The 21,174-nt window shown below is 37.9% G+C and overlaps 1 protein-coding gene across 3 annotated transcripts in view; it reads left to right on the forward strand.

Annotated features, from left to right (window-relative positions):
* Nucleotides 1–19,101, forward strand: part of elmo1 (engulfment and cell motility 1 (ced-12 homolog, C. elegans)) — a 77,895-nt gene extending 58,794 nt beyond the window's left edge. For all 3 annotated transcript variants that reach the window (XM_060896900.1, XM_060896901.1, XM_060896899.1), the window contains 6 exons: nucleotides 10,173–10,336; nucleotides 11,584–11,696; nucleotides 15,458–15,565; nucleotides 15,645–15,727; nucleotides 17,234–17,311; nucleotides 17,945–19,101. In XM_060896900.1, coding sequence (XP_060752883.1) covers nucleotides 10,173–10,336; nucleotides 11,584–11,696; nucleotides 15,458–15,565; nucleotides 15,645–15,727; nucleotides 17,234–17,311; nucleotides 17,945–18,145 — 747 coding nt within the window. In that variant the 3' untranslated portion in view covers nucleotides 18,146–19,101. The remainder of the gene's footprint in view (nucleotides 1–10,172; nucleotides 10,337–11,583; nucleotides 11,697–15,457; nucleotides 15,566–15,644; nucleotides 15,728–17,233; nucleotides 17,312–17,944) is intronic.
* The last annotated feature ends 2,073 nt before the right edge of the window (nucleotides 19,102–21,174 follow it).

Consider the following 21,174-nt stretch of genomic DNA (forward strand, 5'->3'; position numbering starts at 1 on the left):
CACAGTCATAACCACAGAGCTTCATCACTCATGTGTTGAATACAAAGATGAGCCATATCTCAGTGTGTCAAGGAATGTTTAATTAATGACTCCCCTTTCACGATTGCTCTGTAATTAAACTTGCTTTTGGTGTCATTTCTTCTGAGGATGATGTGGGAGACTGATGCCAGGTCAAACATGATGCTATCCCACTACACAATTTATTTATGAGTGGGGTTGTGGTTAGACTAGAGTTTGGGCTGTATTTCTTCCCCATGTCTCCTGTTTTATTTTAGAGTGCAGCTGATGATAATTGCAGTGAGGTCACCTGGGATGTTTTCTCACTAAAATTGCTTTTGTTAACTGATGAGAAGGAAAAATTAGGCAAAATAGCATGTATCCCACCTTTTATTTTTTGCATTGGCAAATACACTATATGGCCAAAGGTATATGGAGACTTGAGCGTAATGCCTGTATGGACTGCTGGACATATCTTCAAAGCCATGCTTCAAAATCTAGTGGAAAGCCTTTACAGCAGAGTAGAGGATATTATTATTATAGCAAATGGGGACTAACACTATACTAATGACCGTTTCTGAAAGGGATTTTTTAAAAAACACATCTGGTTGTGTTGGTCAGGTGTCCATTTGGCCATAAAGTGTACTTGATACTTCTCCAGTACTTTGTCATGACCCAGCCGACTCATTGCAAGCTTTTTTATCCAGAAGATTTAAGGGTGTCATGGTAATATGCTGTAGGACAGTCCTGGGTTTATTGTGTAGTGTTCACTTAATTGATAGGTCAGGTCATCACATAAACATCACACATGTTCATTGTGTAAAAAAGATGCTAATAGTCTAATCATTACTAATTAATCTTTTTTAATTATTACAGAGTGAACAAACCATTCATTGCAATTGTTTGACAATAAAGTCTCATAATTAAACCCTAAAATAAAATGAAATAAAATGCATTTACATTATTAAATGTAATACTGTCCAACTGCACTTCTTTGTTCGGCGTGTTTTTAGAGTGTCATTGCATGACCTCCATTTTGTGTCAAGAAGTGACTGGCTGGTCAGACATACCTTAAAATGATGATCATGAGATGTGTTTATGGATGGCTGCACACGCCCAATCTGATGAACCCTTACATGCATGCACATCTTGTATTTATATGCACACCATACACCTTCTGTTACCCCTCCCCCAGACTATCTCTCTCGCTCCATGGGTTTGCCTGTCACATTGAGTAAATTTTGTGTGTATGTGTGTGCGCGCGTGCGTTGCTGAAGAAAGAGAAGCCAGACTGATGCTCCTGGGGCAAAAATCTGACGGGCAACATTTCGCCTGTTTCCATAGCAACTGTATTCTAATTACTCTTACTCCAGCTCCTCTAGGATGAGATGGAATGCCTATTGTGTGTGAAAGAGAGCTGGGGCAGTAGACACAGGAGACAGAGTGTTTGCTCACGTACAGTTCCCTTTCTCCTCCTCCCTCCTATCAGTGACGTAAGCATCTACGGCACCTGAGTGGAATCTGCCGCCTGGGTGCATCAGAGCGTAGTAGTGATGTAGCAGCTCTGTTTAAGCTAGCAGCTTTGCTTTTATTCCCCCTCCCACTGGGAAAGCCATGTGACTCCTCGCCTGGACTGCCATTGGTCCGATCCATGCCACGTCTGTCCAATTGGGTTGAAAGGCTGGGACGGACATAAACGAAGCTGCTGGGTGATGCTCTCGCTCTTTAGAGAGCTGATGCTGTGGAGAGGAACGAACAGGTTTCTGCATGCGCTTGTCTCCAGCTAACTCAGAGGTTCCATCAGCAGCACGCCCACCCAGTGCCATCCAACAGGCACATCAGAGATCATCCAAAGTGCTTGCTTCTCTGTTCGACTGCTTGCGAGCTGTGCCAGCGTGGAACCGGCTCCCAAATATGGAGGTGACGCCGACATGTGAGTATAACACTCACTCAAGCCGATTACAGATGCAGCACTCACGGTTGACTCACGGCTATTAGACGTAGCTGCTGGAGAACAAGACTGAAAGAGAATAATGGGAATAAGAGGGCTCAGGGTCGGAAGCATGTATGTATCTTCTCCTGGACGTGGACAGATGGGACAGGCTGAGGCTGTGGCTCTCGTACAGGTCGGCTGCAGGCTTTGTAAAAGGTTGCCAGAGTAATCGGGTTAGAGGCAGATTTCAGCTCGTGATTAAATATCCCTCAATCTAAAGCGTCTCTCTGATCTGTACCCTCTCACCCTTACCACGCTGGTATTATGAATGAACTCATTACTTGTGTCTATGTGCCTCCTATTCGCAATCATTCCACTCGCAGGGAATTCATCTATCTGCTTTTTATTTTAAACATATAAGAGTTGTTGCAACTAATATCTATTACATATTAGTATTTTCAGGTTTTAAGATGATAACACTATTGTTATTGTTGATATTTTTCTTTGGTGTAGTTTCAGCTTAGAAATAGCTCTTGATATAGATTTAATCCTCTTTTGTATTTTGTATACTTGATGTTTTGGCTGAGCTGAACATTCAGTCTGTTTCAGTATTCAGACAATTGGCTTCTGTGTATAATCTGAAAAGAAAAACAGAACAGCATTTCTAAAGACTGATTGTCAGCACATGGATTTGGTACATGATTTCTTGCAGCGGATTTTGTCTGTCACCATCTGAATGTGATTGATTGTGATGCTGAGTTTATCAAAGACAGAAATTAGTGCAATCATGAAATTCTATGTCTGTAGTCATACTGCAGGCCTGAGAAAGCAGGTTTTGCACAATTTCTGCATTCTAAATGGCTTTCATTTTACATCTTTTTCCCGCCTTTCCTTCCTTCCTTCCTTTCCTTCCCTTCCTTTCTTTCTTTTCTTTCCCTCCTTCCTTTCCTCTCTTCCTTCCTTCCTTCCTTTCTTTACTGTATTTCTTCCCTTCCTTTCCTTTATTTTTTACATTTATTCCTTTTATGTCTTCCATTTATTCCCTTCATTCCTTCTTTTTATTCCCTTCCTTCCTTCCTAAATCTCTTGCTTTTTTAATTTTGTTTCTGTGCTTGCTTCCTTCATTCCTTCGTTTCTTTCTTCCTTTCTTTTTATTTACTACCCTCCTCTCTAGGCTATTTATACACTTGTGTTTTCCTCACTGTGATGAGGTTTGTGAAGTTGCATTTCCATCCCTGTGTGTGTGTGTGTGTGTGTGTGTGTGTGTGTGTGTGTGTGTGTGTGTGTGTGTCACACTATCAGTGCTGTAGCTCCAGCATCATACCAGACCTGAAACAGCCTTGGCCATAGATATAAAGCTTCTATATTTATTCAAAAGGCATGTGTGGCCTCGGCTTTTTTTCTTTGGCTATATGAGCATAAGTGATGTTGAATTACTCATCTCTGGGACAGAAATGCATTTTAAAGTTCAGTGCTGAGGCTTTCAGGTGCCATTGCATAAATCCATATTTGTGTGTGACAATGCTGGAGCACTTTGCATTACTAAACCCTCAGCAGCTTTTCCTAAAAAGCCCAGATAAATTCATAAGCAGGGTTGTCAGAACAAAACAACCACGGCAATGCAAAAAGAAAAACAATCATGCTTTTTTTTTACTTCCTTCATCTGTAAAGTGTGCATGATTTTGTATGAGACAACTGCAAGATTTCACACCCATGTATCAAATATAAAGGTGCTCTGTCACCTGGGGAATTGGGGGTTTTGGTACTACTGAACAAAAGATCATGAATTTAAGCTGATCTGTTGGGTTCTTTAGAGGACGGCCTTCCTAATATTGCAGCGTATTGAGAGATAATGACCATCCTATTCAACTCTGACTACTTAACAAAGATAAAAAAATTAATTCCAGAATTGATCCTTCCTTTGCGGTTAAAGTAACCTCCATTCATCTAGGAAAGTAAGCTAGATGAAGACAGAGATATTGTCATGTTGGGATATATATGGGGCTGTATCATTAAAGGGAATCTCTAATGCTACAAATGCATCCTATATAGTTATGCATACAAAAACATCCTATACAGTTGGTTGATTCCAAATTTTTAGCAACAGCTTGGGGAAGAATCATATCGGCATGATCGCCAGAGAGAGAGAGACCAAGAGAGAGACAAGCAGAGACCGAGAGAGAGACAAGCAGAGACCGAGAGAGAGACACAAGCAGAGACCGAGAGAGGGAGACAAGCAGAGACCGAGAGAGGGAGACCAGCAGAGTCCGAGAGAGGGGGACCAGCAGAGTCCGAGAGAGGGGGACCAGCAGAGTCCGAGAGAGGGGGACCAGCAGAGTCCGAGAGAGGGGGACCAGCAGAGTCCGAGAGAGGGGGACCAGCAGAGTCCGAGAGAGAGAGACCAGCACAGCCAGAGAGAGCGTGAGAGAGAGAGAGAGAGAGAGAGCCACACAGCCAGAGAGAGAGAGAGAGAGAGAGAGAGAGAGAGAGAGAGAGAGAGAGAGAGAGAGAGAGAGACAACCAGAGAGAGAGAGAGAGAGAGAGACACAGCCAGAGAAAGAGAGACACACAGCCAGAGAGAGAGAGAGAGAGAGACACACACACACAGAGAGAGAGAGAGAGAGAGACACACACAGCCAGAGAGAGAGAGAGAGAGAGAGAGAGACACACACACAGCCAGAGAGAGAGAGAGAGACTGCCAGAGAGAGAGTGTCTTGACCAAACACAGTAGCTGTATCACATCATCCCTATCAATAATCTGGCTAAATGGGAAGTCTGTAGGATTTCACATTCTTCTTCAATGCAAGTTATTCTTTGTGGTAGTAGAATTTTTTTACAAAAAACAGTTATCTGGAGAAAGAAAAAGACAATATAGTAAAAGACCATTATACCTTGGGTACCAGTTAAGTGCAGAGGAGCTGTGCATGATAGAGTCCTAGCTCCCAGTCCCTCCATGGTCTTCATAAATCATCCTAGCACATAATGTAAAGCATGGTTACCCTATTTATTGTACTATGTAGCCAAATATGCACTTTTTGCTGTTAGTTTGTGAAGTTGTAGTAAGAGTTTTGGAGGTCATAGATGTGCAGGGAAGCCTGCTGAGCAGGCAAATGTGTTTTCTGCTTCACCTGCTCCCCTCACTACTAATAGCCTGCCACTACACAGTGCACACACAGCAGGCTTTTCAACCCACCTATGGAGACTTTTAGAACATACATGCTCAAGTGTTTCAAATTCAAATATATTATACAGGTTATGTTGAATTCTTGAATCCCACTGGTTCTAGGTTGGGTATTTTTTTTACTTGTTTGTTTGTTTTGTTTTGTTTTAATAACAGCATCTCTGAGCGTAGTAGACTAAATATTTTAGAATGAGCACACAAATATAAATTATTGTTTATATAGTAACAGCTATTGATGGTGTTGCTACTGAAAAATGAATAAGCATAGATTTTGTGAAGCTTTTATGGAAGTAGCCAAGACAGTAGGAGTTTAACGACGAGAAAGTCTTTCTGGGTTCTTGGTAACAAGAAAACAGAGGCTGGTGAGGGAAAAACTCTTTATAGCTTTTAATAATAGCATGGGCTAGCTTGCTTGGCAAACATTCTGTCAATAAATGTGACAAAATTATTTAAAAAACTGTGACATATCCTGTAATTAATAAAAGTAATTTAATTGTTGATGTGCTGTATTATAAAAGGAATAATGACTGTTCTATTCCTCTAGGGAACATGCTGTTATAGAAAAATTATCAACTTCTAAGAGCATCATACCACCCCATTGTTTTTGTTCTGGAGTGTTTCACTGGTACGGACCTGCCAAATGTGGCAGTTCCCTGCATCTGCTAAATCATTAAGAGCTTTCCTTAAAGTAGTTCACGCTTGATCCTTCGTCCCCCCCAAATAATCACATCTGATTGTGCCTCACAATAGTGCATCATGCTTTGATGTGAAGTGTTATTAAGCAGTACAATAGAATCTAGGATAATAATAACTCAATTACCATGTCAATAGTAAAATGGATAATGTTCCCGTTTCCCTCCGGTTGTCCTACAGTATTCTCAGATTTGCACCAGGTGAATACTTTTCTGAATGAAAAGAGGAGAGGAAAGGAAAAATAGGATGCATTCATGATTCATGTATTGCCAGCTCGCTTAGCAAACGTGTCACGCCACTGACTGGATTGATTCTTTTGTGTGTTTATAGACATGTATCCTGTGAATGTTTGACTCGACTGGATTGAATGTTAGGCTGAGGTCAATGTCACGGTCCAGTAGAAAGCAAGCAAGCTGAAGCACTGTTGATGACTAGATGTGCAGATTTCAGTTTCTATCAAGTGCACAGCAGTCATTGTAATCACTCCCTTGTTGTGGTAATAAATAGTAAATCATCATCTGATTTAGGCTTTGACTATATTGCATAGAGAAAATTTATTTTGTATGGGAAAATTGTTTTGTTTCTCACCAAAGGCAGGAGACTCTTGTCTGTAAGTATGATGGATAACCAGGCAAAGCTGTAAATAAAAATAGAGACAGGAGTGATGAATCTCACAAGCCTTGATTACCAACAAATGAGCATTCTGCTGTCAGGGAAAATCTGACTGGATTACAGAAGCTAGAAAAAGCAAAAGGTCTGCCTGTATGCATGCAAAAGTGCCTGTGGAAATGTGACTTTAAGGCCACATATGGGAATGTTGTACATGCCTTTGATTACATATATGAAAGTCTTTAAATTCTGTAGGAAGAAAGACCTGAAAATTACTGAGAAGTTATGTTTATAATTTTTACTATACATGGTGCTGTGTATCTGTTAACCTAATCAAGCTAACTTATATGGGTTTACCTGGCCATGTTACTGAGATCTAACTTTTGGTACTCATAATCTTCACTACTGTTGATAGCCAGCTAAGTAGCCTAAGTAGAACTTACTATTACCCAGTCAGCAATCGTGAGCTTACAGGGATTCTGAGAGTTTTTTTTTTTTTTTTGTTCCAGTTGTATTCATAAATATGAATAAAGCTTAAAATGAAAAATAACTTGAAGCTATAAATGTTTGTCAGGCTTGACATTTAAAAAAAATGGACTAAAAGCATCCTTAAAGCCCACCAGCCTTTGAAATAATCTTGGCTTTTTTGTGCTTTATGTACCATGAATTCTACATATATTTTTCTTTTTTTCGTCGGTCTGGGTTTGTGTAGGAGCATGACTCACTAAGTTTTTAAATCGCACATAGTGAATATAATGGTGTCTGCAGTTTCAAATGAATAAAAATAGCATTGCAGAATATACTATTGCAAATAGAATTCTTGAACTATATTGCTATGTAATGCACCTGTATTGGTACATCTTTATTTAGATATATTAGCTAAACTAGCTAGTTACATGAACAGGTTGCACTAATGTCTGTGGGAAGAGCTGTATGATTGTAGAAGGCTGTTAATGTTTGGCTGTTTGGATAAGTATTATGTATTTTGTGTAAAACCGTAGCCTAGGTTGCAAACAAGTGTAATTAAAACTATTAGCCAGGTGGGATGATCCTTTCTTGCAATACATTTTCAATAGGTATAAACAAATGAATTATTTGATTGCTACAAGTCTGCTATTAGATTAATCTGGACACTGTTGGGTTTCTGTATGTAGTATTGTGACAGTATTTTGCTAAAATAAACAATTATCCACAATATGACTCGTACATTTATAAAACAGACAGCAAACCAAACAAACGTTTCTTTTCTTTATATAGAAAAACACAGTATACAACTGCCACAGTACAATAACATTCAAATCTAGAAGGTTAGGTGGGAAAAAAATCTTCAAATGCTTAAAGCCCAGAGTGTCTATTTTCATAAGTGAAGTAACTTTTATCCAGAAAAATGCAGATTTATTTTGCCATTTAAATAATTTTTGCTTCTCTTATAAGATTGAACATTTATCTGGCAGTTTGTTTTGGGCTTGACTTCTTTATATTGAAGCTTTTAACAGCATGATATAATTCCTTGGTTGTGGGTTTCTGTTTAAGATTCTGTTGGTAGTCTTTCAATATCACAAATATGTCAGATATATAAATATAAAAATATAAATCTGTGTCTCTTAGAAAGTGATACAGGGATTAGTGTTTGTTTAAGATTTGGGAATGGCAGTGTGACTTTCAGTGACGCCATTATGTTGGAACAAAAGGGACTGTAAAAATATCGAGAAATGATTTCATGAATTAAAGAAACCATTAAAGGAAATGAATTAAAGTGTTTGTCTCTAGCAAGCACATTTTTTTGCACAAGTGAAGATGCATCCTCTCCTCCCCCTTCATGTTGCTCTGCATTATCTGGGAGTTGACGCACTGTGGTTGAACGTGTTCCCTACATATCAATACTGGACGTAGTCGAGAAAGAGCAGGAAAGGGCGGTCAGTGGATGAACGCTGCAGTAGTCTTAGTGAAGCACAGATCGTCAGTACTCACCTGATAAATAAAGAAAGAAGCAAAAAGAAAAATAGTTGCTTTTTTTTAATACATAAATACCACCACCCACCCTTTCAGCAATAACAGCCCTGTCCTCCTCCACCTCTCTGTCGCTCCACAGGAAATCACACTTCCATTTCTAAGGAAACCTACTGCCAGATCCAATGTTATTTTTTTACAGGCTTTGAAGAAAACAAATTTAAAGAAATACACATTTTTTAACCAATCCCCATCCACCGCAGTGGTAGATATGTGTTTGTACTATGGACAATAATTGATACCTTTTCCTTAACTGTGAAGACAAATTTACTAAAACTATTCTTGTGTAGTTTTTTCTAATTAATTTCTATCCGACACTGAAGTAAGACATTATCAAAATCAATTTTGGTTACTTTATATATATATCCATACACACAAAAACAAAATCCCTCTCCTTAAAAAGGTTTGTCAGTCTTCTAAAGAAAGAATTATAGCTTTATTTATCTTTTATGAAGAATTTTCTAATGTCTTATAAGATAAGATAAACTTTATTGATCCCACAGTGGGGAAATTCAATAAATTATATATAAATATTTATTGATGTCTCAGCAAGTGTCCTTAGACTTTCATTACAGTGTACATATGTAGTGAAAGGCTTTGTTCGACTCTCCTAAAAATAGCCAATATTATTGAATATAAAATATAATCAGAAATATTATAATCCGAGAAAGAAAATCTAGTGTAATCAAACATGTAGCGGTAGTGTGGTGCAGTGATGTGCATGAGTATGGACATAAAGGGAACAGTATATGGACATATGTAAATGTTAAAGTGCAGATTTGTGTGTAGTAATAACACATACTCTGCAGATGGGGTAGACTGCTACTATGTTGAACAGCACTGTATTCCTTTAACCCTTTAAAACAGCATTGGAGAAACTTTCATCAATCTTAAAGTGTACTGTTGGAGGATTATCTCCATTTAACTGTTACTCAGCCTCTTTCAAAGCACAGTGACCGATCAGGGCAGTGCTTTGAGAGGAAACTCTCACACTACGCTCGTTTTATCACTAATTAAAAACTCATCTAATCCCAGTGCTGTTTAAGCTGCAGTACGTGGAAACAGCAGCTGGACTCGAATCCAGAGCAGCTGTTCAGCGAGTCAGGACACATTGTGTTCATGGTCCAGTCTCTCGTTGCTCTGCACTATAATTGATCAAAATGTACCAGTAACAGTCTGAAAGTAAAGGCCAGACATTATGTATGCTGATTCAGTGCTGTGATTGCTGTGATAGATAGGCCAGTATTATATTTGAGCACTAATATTAAAAAGGACTATAATAACAGTAATACAAATGATGGGTAGATAAATATATAAAATAATAGTTGCTAATCTTTTTCTGTTGTTCTTAAGAGAATTGTGTAAGCGATATTAACAAGAGTAAACAGAACTAGCTTTCACTTCACTTTTACGCATTCAAAGCATTTCATTTGATTTTATTTAATTTTGAGACAAGGTGGCTCTACAATCTTTGGAGTGATTATTCTGTTCAAACTTGTGTTGACGTTGTCAGGAAAGAAATTGTATCACCAGTCACTACTCAATTTATCTTTACTTGAAATGAATACAAACAGTCATAGCCTCTGATGTTGTAGTCTATTTATCTTAATGGTTGTGGTGATCACCACTTCCACTTAATCACTGCACTAGTAATGTCTAATTAATCATTAATCACTGGAAAGCACAAAGTGTCTATCTGAGACAATATCTGGGATTAATCTGTGCTTGTGTGTGTGTGTTATACTGTAGGTGATGCAGGTGGTGAGGGAACAGATCACTCGTGCTCTGACGAACAAGCCTAACTCTCTGGATCAGTTTAAGACCCGCCTGCAAAACCTGAGCTACACTGAAATCCTCAAGATCAGACAGTCAGAGAGAATGAACCAGGAGGACTTCCAGTCTCGGCCCATTCTGTGAGTCACACACGCATACGTGCACACACACCATTTACATGGTCTACTCTCTATACATGGTGTGTGTGTGTGTGTGTGTGTGTGTGTGTGTGTGTGTGTGTGTGTGTGTGTATGTATGTATATATATGTATATATATGTATGTGTGTATGTATATATATATATATATATATATATATATATATATATATATATATATATATATATATATATATATATATATATATATATATATATGGAGGAAATTGCAGATTCATATGAATATAAAAATGAACAAAAAATTATGTTAACAAAATCAAAAATATTTATTTATCTATTTATTATTTTTCATTTTTTTAAATTCGAAATTTTGTTTTATTTGGTCTTGTCTGGTACATCATAGCTTGCAAGCACATTAAAAGGACATTTCCACACAAATGGCACATTGTGTTGTGGGGCAGTGTAGATCTCATTAGACTAAGAGGACGCTCAATTAAAGATTTTTTGTAGCTGACGGCACATCATTTGTGCTGCAGTGTTCGGTTTCAGAGAACATGCCGTCAGGACTTCACGCACCATTTAAACTCTTACAGTTCTGCTCTTTACATTTTTTTTGCTCTATAAATTGTGCTCTTTAAAACTTTTCAGTTCTGTTTGAACAACTTTTTTTTTTTTTTTTTTTTTTTAACCCTGTTAGCCTTTTTAAATTCTATACACTTGCTGGTGCCTTTGTTTTTGCTCCACATTGTAGGTGCAGCAAGTCTATAGCTCAAGCTTGTGTTAATCATTCCCTAACTATAGATCAGTTTCAGTTCACAGCAGCATATTTCAGCAGACTGTCTCAACCTTGCTAACACAAACAATTTTGTCTACAAATTTTCCTTTTGACTTGTGAAACAACTAATTTCGACAGGTCCTCAATTTGACAGGTCTTTCACAATTTGTAAGCAGATAAAAAGAGTGATGCTACTGGAGAGTCAGCGAGCTTCTTCTATTCTTCAGTGCAAACACACTACCACTCTCCTCTCCAAGGCATGCATAATTTAGTTTAATAGCTGCTTTATGCATGCCAGGCAGAATGCACACCTCCTTCAGGGGAACATGAAGAGAATGAATGAGTGTGCTTTATGCAGCTCTCACCTTTAGATCTGCATATTGAAAGATTTCTTTTAGAAAAGCAGATGGCAACATTTGGCTGTCTGTCGCCTTTTTTGATATACACTACTGTTTGTTGAATGCGTGTGCGTGTGTGTGGGTTCGCTTTTTACAGGGAGCTGAGGGAGAAGATCCAGCCTGAAATCATGGAGTTGATCAAACAGCAGCGTCTTAACCGCTTGTGTGAAGGCACCTGCTTCAGGAAGATCAGCAGCCGCAGGAGGCAGGGTAAATCTCTAACACACACTTGCCCATGTGCTTTGATATATGCTCTACATGTACATATTATCAGGTGGTAATTTTCCATGAGTATTTCCCAGCCATTGACCAGAAGCACTGGAATTGATTGCAGTAATGCAGGAATTGGTTAACTCAATTTAACACAATGGAATTACTTAATTTAATTCTTCTGCTTCTAAAGGAGGTCTAGCTGACCACCAAGCTTCCGACTGATTATAGAGTTAACGGGAAATCCACTGGTCAATTACAGAGAAGGCTGAAATATTCTTCTTAACTTAACAAGATCCTCTCACCTAACCTTTACTCAGGACACAAAAGGTGTACAGTGGAATTCTGACCAAATTTCCGATATCTGTAGGCTTTTCATGATCAGTTTTGTAAAATCCTTATTATTCAAATGTATATTTATTTATTTATTTATTTGGTTAGTTATGTATTCTTTGTGCAGGAAAAGGAACAATTGTAAATAATTTAAGCTTAATCATCCTTTTAAATTGATGAAAATGATTATTTTAATGATGTCTGTATTGAGAGGCGTGAGAGGTCATTTAAGATGACCACCTTTGAGTGATGGCTGTTGTGTATTTGTCTTGGAAAAAGTTCTGGAAGTTGCTGGAAATAATTTCATAAGAAGACTGATGAACCTAAATCAATGGCTCTGTTGTCAATAAACGGTTGCTGTTATTGTCGAGGTGAATTGTTGCAGATGTCAGAGTAAGCAAAAAGAGAATAAACGATAACAGCTAGCTCCTGTTTTAAAAGAAGTGTTGTAGCTTTTACAGTGTTGAGTGGAGAGCAGTTAATACTGGCTTTCACATAGGTTTGCACATGATTGGGGCTGTCTGCTCAGACAGAGGGTGGCTTTATCAGTAGGCCTGGATAATTTAACACTTTTCACACTACATGAATAGATCACTGTGAGAGTGGACACCTTGTTTCTGTCCTCTTGGTCTCCATTTCACACTTTCCTACATGTTGTCTGTCAGCTTTAGCCCTTTTACTTCATTCTGATCTTTACTCTGACCTTCACTCTGATTGGAATGAGAGCTCCCACTAGGTAGAGTTTTAGAAGAAAGCCATATTTTACTTCATCCACTTTTAAATGGAACAGCTACATTTGCTCACTTTTATGTGGCGGAGCAGGATCAGTTAGTCGTATTAAACATAGCTCTATGCAACATAACCTTCCTCCCTGCAGAATTCAGATAAATCTCAGGATAATCCTCAGGATTTTTTTACCTCCTCAGTCGATGTTAGTGTAAATAATGCCTTGTGTCTTACACAATAAACCATAAAAGTCTTGCTGGACTTTTTCAGATGTCGGAAATGTTGTGTAATCTGTAATGAACGTGATCGATTTACAAAGGATAATATTTTTCTGTAAAAATGAAGGTGCAGACACGTCCACGTCCACCATTTATACAGAAAAATCTTATCCTTTGTTTATTATTTATTATGTAAATTATCCTACATTTATTATGGGCCCCATTCCAATTCAGTTATTTTTATTTATAGAGCCCATAATAAATTTTATACATGTTCCTATAAGAAGTATAAACATCAGCTGTTATTATAATACTTTATTAAAGACCTCCAAAACCTCCAATATCATCTTACATGTTTTGACCTAAACCTTTCATAAATCTTTTTATAAAAATCTTTCTCAGATGCTTTTCCATGTATTTTAAAAGCACTGTGTAGTTAACAGTTAATTCTAAAAGAAAATCTATTGCCTCTAGACTTGGCAACTACAAAGGATCTTTCATTAGTCATCTGAAGTTTTTATTCACAGAGAAATTGACATTATTTTTTACAGGTACTTTTAGTAAATAAAAGATGGCATAATCTTTTATCTTTTAATCATAAACATTTCCTCTGTGAATATTATTTATCAGACCAATTCGGACATAATGAAATGATGAGAGAGATCTTTATGATTATTACTTTGCCCTAGATCCCTATATTATATTATACTTGCCCTGTTTGACTAGGTCTCACTTTTAAAATCTGGAACATTAGCACTGAATTTCAGACTTTATGTTTCTGTAAATTTGATTGGAACTGTTTGTGTTTGTTAATTTCATGGCATGTGAACCCACACATTACTTTATTTTCCCTGTCTGTTCTTTCCTCATGTCTTTGTGTGTAATGGATGTTGAATAGAAGATCATATACAAAAATCACTTTTACTTGCATAAGAGTGCTATTATACTAAATGTCTGGTTACTCTTAAGCTTTTCCATGCCACTGCTGCCTCATTAGTTATCTCAGTTAGCGTATAAATTTCTATAAAGCTGCTTTATGATTGCGATATGGTTAAAAGCACCATACAAATTAAATTGAATTTTAAGACTTTGCGCTGTGCACCACCTATCTATGCATAAAGAAGTCTCCTTTTCTCATTCAGACTCTCCCTGTTCATTTTTTTGTCCTTAAAATCCCTCTGCCAACATTTTTACTTGAAGAGCTCCACTCGAACCCCATCTGCCCATCAAATATTCATCAAGCTGCTCTTAAATGTAAATGACTTTGCTCACTCTCACTTTGTCTTTCTGTTCTCTCTCAGTTAACAAAGAAATCTCTTAAATTGCAGCCAGGGTCCCTACATAGGAAGCCTCAGCTGTAAAGCCTTGTTTTATTTGTTTACACCTCGAAAGTGATCAGCACACTTGATTTCTTCTGACATCTTGTATGCACACACAGATGGTTGACAGTTCTGCCGTCTGGCTCCGCACAGCCACTCAGTTTGTGTCTATAGATAAGCTTAAGTCGGGTGGGTATGTTTGTTAGGCAGGCGATGTTAGAGAAAGAGAGTAATGAGCAGTCTGTTTGTATTCAATCCTGTCCTCGTCTCATGCCATGTGAGAGCCTGAGCGGGCTGCAAAGTGCCACTGTGCACAATTCTTCACAGCACGGCAAATCCCAGACTCTCCACTCTTTGCCACATTGCCAGGATGCTATTCTCAGCAATTAGGCTTTGGAAAGAGGCACCAGAACAAGTGCCAGCCGTAAGCCTATGTGTAAGCAGCACTGACAATTTGTGCCAGCCTTCTGTCCGGTGCAGGAAGTGCCAGCCAGGGGTTGGAGCGCCTTCATACAAGTTTAGTCAGTCAGCAGGCCAATAGCACCTCCTGAAGTCTTGTCTGTACATGGACATGTACTATAGCTTAAACCTAATGTTTTTTTTTTTTTATTGTTAATTTTTTTTTTAATGGCCTGGTCTCCTCAGCAGAGCTGGATGACTATGGTAATATGGTACTTTTATGGTAAAACATTTGTGCTGATATCGTGGGAAACCTGTCTGCCTCAGTAACGCTGATTACACAGTCACAATTTCAGTATCAGTAATTGTTTATTTCTTTGTAAATATCATAGAAGTATAAAAGGTATGTCTGAAATTATTCAATTTCCAATTACAAACACAATCATGCAGTTTGTCTTTCATGAGTGCAGTATTTAATCCTAAAAAAGCTCATTTGTTCAGTGTTAATGAACATTAGGAATCATATTTTTATAACAGCTGTTTTTCTAATTTGTCAGAAAAAAAGATCCTATTTACTGTATTTAACAAATTTTCTATTGCTTTTAAGTTCGGGGATTAAAAACTACACATTACGGGCAGCTGTTTGTCAATGATTCATTAAAATATTAAATTGCTGTTGATAACAAATTATTCATAATATAGAGAACATTAGTGAATTAGAAATCCTCTCTCTCTCTCTCTCTCTCTCTCACTCACTCTCTCTCAGATAAGTTCTGGTATTGTCGATTGTCACCCAATCATAAAGTACTCCACTATGGGGACCTGGAGGAGAGTCCTCAGGGAGAGGTGCCTCATGATTCTCTACAGGACAAATGTAAGTACAGCTGACGATTGCTCCTGAAGCCTGGAGCAGACTGGATCCATAGCTCACTGCTCCTCTTCCTTCTCGACAGTGCCCGTGGCCGATATTAAAGCTGTTGTCACCGGTAAGGACTGCCCACATATGAAGGAGAAGGGAGCCCTGAAGCAGAACAAGGTGAGTGTGTGTGTGCTGGAGGACATGGTTACATTTGTGACTTTGCTCTTCACAAACATTTGTTGGGGTATCAACAACTCTCAGCTTCAGGGTCCTTGGTTTGACCCCAGAGCTTTGGTTCTCTCTCAGATTGCTAGACTGGCTTAACTGTATTACAGTTAACTGGGTGTGTATCATTGTATAGACATATGTGTGCATGATGATAGTCCCATCCTGGGTGTTGTCTCATATCATGCTAGAGTCTCTCAGGGATGGACTTCAGATCCACCACGACTCTGAATAGGACAAACTGGTTACTGTAGATGCATGAGTAAATGAACGGACTCCAGCTTCTACTAAAGCTTTTACTAAATCCTAGAGACTCCAAAATCTGCCTTGCTTTCTAATATTAGACCTCGCAAACTGTGTTATTTTGCTTTAAATTAGAGAGAACTCTGTGTACTCAGGTGAATTTAGCTGCCTCAGGCTTTCCCCCCGAGTCCTGCAGGCTGACTCATAAAAGACAAATTTAGCATGAAAAACAAAGCCGCATTGTGCCACACTGTCAACTATGTTTATGGTTTTTATCACTGAGGATGCAGCCGGATGAATGTCTGAGGGGCACAAAGAGCTCCATGGTGCACTACTGCCTCTTTTCAGTGAGACATAACCCAAACCCATCCCAGATAGTATCACTCATTCTGAGCAATAAAATAGTCCAGTCAGATGGCAGGTCTTATACACAGTAAGACTGCATCCTAGAGAATTCGTAAGGAATAACACTTAACATACAATGCTGTTATTTAAAAAAAACCGTATGACATATGGGGTGAAATGTGGTACAACACACAAGCTGTGTGTAATGTGAGAAGCGTTACTGAAATTGTCCAAAATCTGAGCAGACGCGTTAATAGAATATTTATATTTACTTTCAGAAAGAAAATATTGATGTTTTCCTGATATCATTTTGAGTTGTCATTCATTCATTCATTCATTCATTTTCAGGAACCTCTTTAGCCACTAACGTTTGCTACCCATTTTTAGTCATTTTCCTACCATTAATATCGGAGCATACACTTTTAAGCCATTTAACATTTAGACTCCTATGAGAAACAGCAAACACAGAAAATCAATTTATATTCCACCTCAAGCAGTCTCAAATCCTGCAACTGCTGAACCCATTGAATAAAGGATTTGTGACATAAATTGTTTGACATGAGACATGAGTTTTGTGTTCTGTAACATTTGCCTGGTGATAGCAGGTTTCTCTGACAGCGATCCCAAAAAACATTTGTCTTGTGCAATCTGTCAGGAGCTGAGGAGAATCTCGCTACAGTAAAGCACTGAAACACTCCCTGTGCTCGCTGCTCACTTGTTCCCAGCAGAAGTTGAGGCATGCACACTCACACTGTGACAGGATAAGCCATCTGCTGTAGTATATGAGGAGGAGACGTGTAAACGGCTAAGAAACATCAACTGATTCTTTTCTTTTTCTTTTTTCTGATTTTTTTTTCTTCTCATTCTTAGGAATTGTTGGAGCTGGCCTTTTCTATCCTCTATGAGTCTGATGAGTATTTAAACTTCATTGCGCCTGACAGGCATGAGGTAATCAGTGTCACAGGATGAAAATAAACCACTGTTTTATCTCCTGTTCTTTTTAAAAGCTTCACAGATTCAATAACAATGTCGACGTGTAAAGCTTAGTGTTTTATAATAGCAGATATAAAGATAAATTCATTACAATTCAAATGCTACTCATTTACCAGTTCCTATTATATATGATTATTTCTTTATATTGATCAAACCTGCACATGTGCACACTAAACATAGTTAAGTGCAAAAGTTTGCATCCCTCGTGGTTTTTAAATAGAGAAATGGAAAATAAATGCCTTTTTTATCATTTGTCTGCCAAAAATAGAATTCCATAATGACAGGCTACAACACACAGCAGTCTAGTCTTAAAAAAGACAGTCATAAAGTACATCTGGCAAAGTAATAACATGGGTGTGTACTGTGGCCTATATGGGGCTGATTATGACTAAGTGACTCCAAAAGCTACTTAAATGATTATAAAGGGAACTGGTAGACATGATTTTATGGGACTTTTTTTCACCATTCTTGTTACAAGAAAGATTAGTAAAACCAACACACAAAATGTCCAGTTGCTAAAAAAAATTGTAATGTTGTAACTATTGCTTTTTATTTTAGCTTAATTTCTAATGTGTGTTTGTGTTGCAGTACTGTGTGTGGACAGATGGGCTGAACGCTCTTTTGGGAAAGGAGATGACCAGTGAATTCACTCGCTCTGACTTAGACACACTTCTGAACATGGAGATGAAGCTCCGCCTCTTGGACCTGGAGAACATCCAGATCCCTGAGGCCCCGCCCCCTATCCCGAAAGAACCCAGTAATTATGACTTTGTCTATGACTGCAACTAAATCCCTCCACTGGACCAAGTTATTTTTTTTACATGCAGACTGGAAGAAAAAACTTTTAGGAAACAAACAATGGATCAATTTTTATTTCTTCCTTTTGCTTAATTCTCTTTTTTTATTATTATTGCATAAATTCCCAGTGAGTTTATTAAACTCCCAGCTTGCTTTTTTTGGGTGTATGAACACGTCCCATATGGTTGGATCCTCAGGTTCAGAACCAACACCTCATAAAAATTACAGCTAAGTTTGCAGTAACTACACACACACACGCCTTGAACCTGGTTTTTCTCTGGCTAACACTCTGTCACAATACCACTCAGTCCTTTACGTTTTTATTTCCATCCATCTTGTTTGAGGTGAGTGCCCCGGTGCTGAGTGTGTGCAGAGCCTGGGGACTTTGGCTTTTAGCACTTCCTGCAGCAGACATCTGACTCACACAGGCGGCAGCTAACAGCACAGAAAATACAGTGCAAGTGACAATAGCTAAGAGCCCGAGTCCATTGCCATCAGCGCACCCTGCTTCATAAACGATAGACTGTTATCTCCTATCTCATATTAGCCCTGATCTGAGTCTGTCCTTCCCTCAGTTGTCTAGCCAGCCTGTGGGACTGTAACCTGAAAATACAAAATCCAACGCTTGCTTCTAATTTATACCCACCGGACTTGTGGTAGACTGCTGTAACATTCCAAAGCAATATATTGAGCTTCTGTTTTCGTAACATGGTGTAAACTTTAGTGATATTTGTGCTGCCAAGTAGTCAGTATTCTGTTTGATTTGTGTCAGTTAAGAGTTTTTTTTTTAGGAACATAAGATACATTTTGATCACTGTTAATTTAAGTTAAATGATATAAATCATCTCACTGTTTTATCCTCATGAATTATTTTTTTATCCCTTCAAATGTTATGTGTTTTAGAGCCCTACACCATGCTGTTTACATTAAAGATCAATTCCAATTCAGCTTTCTGATTGCATTTCTTTTCCATAACACTTGAGATATCCAGCCGGTTTTTATGCAGCTCTACCGAAACAACAAGCTGCCATGTGTAATTGCAATTTCTAACACTTTAGCTTTGCATTAGTCACCTTGTTCAAGTTCACAGTGAGAGCAGTCGGTTGTTATCAGCTGGGATCAAACCCCTTACCCTCTTTACAGATCATGGCATTGTACTTCTGTGAACAATAGGACTTATTACTAGTGTTTGGAAAGTAAGATAATTCAAGAAAGTAAACTTGCATGTAAAAGTTTGCATCCCCCTCATGGTTTCTGGTAAGGGTAGAACATAATGCATCTGTATCTGTTTAGCGCTTCATAGATTCTTATCTGTATTCAGATTTAAACCAGAAGTGAGTGTGACCTCATCCCAAAGGATGTGTGTGAGGGGGCGTCTGTGTGAGGGGGCGTCTGTGTGAGGGGGCGTCTGTGTGAGGAGCACCTGTGTGAGGGGGCGCTCGTGTGAATGTGCACAAGTCAGCGAACTGTGCAGCAACTCACGCTGTTCATCACATTAAACATGTGATCTTTCTGTGAATGTGGACTGAACACACCCACAAAACTGTGTGGAATCTCCATTTTACAGTGTATGTGAAAAAACCGAAATCCGTGATATTCATTATGTTTTCTGATCGAAAACTGGCTAGAATTTTGCATTAATATTTTTTATATTTATATTTATCTTTTATATTTTATATTTTATATTATATTTGCTCCATAACATGTTTTATTAATGAAATTCTTAAAAAGATCAGCTTTGTTGTTAACTATGTTAAGTCTGATTTAAGGCATGAAAAGTACAAACCAGCTCAAAAGTTCAGTGGAAGCAGGAACACAGTCATCACCTGTCTTCAGACAGAAATCCTGACATTTCACAGAACTGGAGAAGGACATGAAAAAATATCAGAAAACTCTGATCATAACGAGCACAATTCAGTAACAGAAAAGCATGAGTACAAAAACATAATCCAGAGTGTAACTGCTAGATTCATAAACACAAAGACAACCTGGACGAGACACGAAAAGGTGATTAGGACTGTTTTTATATCCCTACTGGACATAAATGTTAAAAAAAAATTGCTAAGAAAATATTTGTTAGTGCTGAGGTACAAGTGTTATTCTGACATGTAAAGCATATCTCTATTCTGTGTTTTTGGTCATTACCTGAACAACAGAAGAAAGAATGACATTTTGCTAAATAACCAAATCTTTTCATTTGGTTAATTAAATTACATTTGATTTGAAATCAAAACATAATGAATTCTTTGTACAACAGCAATAAGAGAATCATTACTAAATATGAATTTTATCTTCCGCTAAAGAAAATGTCACTGATTCTGTTCACAGTGAAACAGAAACACAGCACTGAGGAACTGACTAAAGGATTTGATTAATCGAAAACTGATTATTTTGCAGTTCCTTAATAATAATAATAATAATAATAATAATAACAATAATAATAATAGTACAATGACCTTGCTTGAAGGAAAACCATGTAGAAAGATGGCTGCTAACCACTTCCCTGCATCATGAGCATGGATATTGTAGATTTCCCCAGTGCTTTTGAAGCCTAGCTTTTGCTGCAGCCTCCTTGATCTTTTTTAGCTGTCAGTCTTACCGAGAATATTTTACCTTACAAATGTCAAAAATAACATTCTGTGCTGGCATAAAAAATTGCCTCTAGTCCTATGTTCCCATTTCCTGTGAGTACACTATAAGAAAGAAAGTGCTTTTTTCTCTCACATTTTCCTGCATTAAAAGATCGCTTCACTATATTAAACCTCATACCAATTTGTTGTTTCGTATTCATTATAATCACAAAGAAATCAATTATAATTTCCGGTATCTTTGGTGCTGTGCAATTTAACTATTCGTCTGAAATTTCCCATGCCACACATCAATGGAGTTACGTAATTACAAATCATGCTATCTAAAAGGTTCTTTTAGTACACTGCAGTATTAATGGTACATTGGGTGAAAATACTGAATTCTTGACTACAAATGTATTTTTTTTTTGCACTTGCCAAAAACAATTTATT

Source organism: Tachysurus vachellii, chromosome 21, assembly GCF_030014155.1.
Source record: "Tachysurus vachellii isolate PV-2020 chromosome 21, HZAU_Pvac_v1, whole genome shotgun sequence".
NCBI classification, from domain to species: Eukaryota; Metazoa; Chordata; class Actinopteri; order Siluriformes; family Bagridae; genus Tachysurus; species Tachysurus vachellii.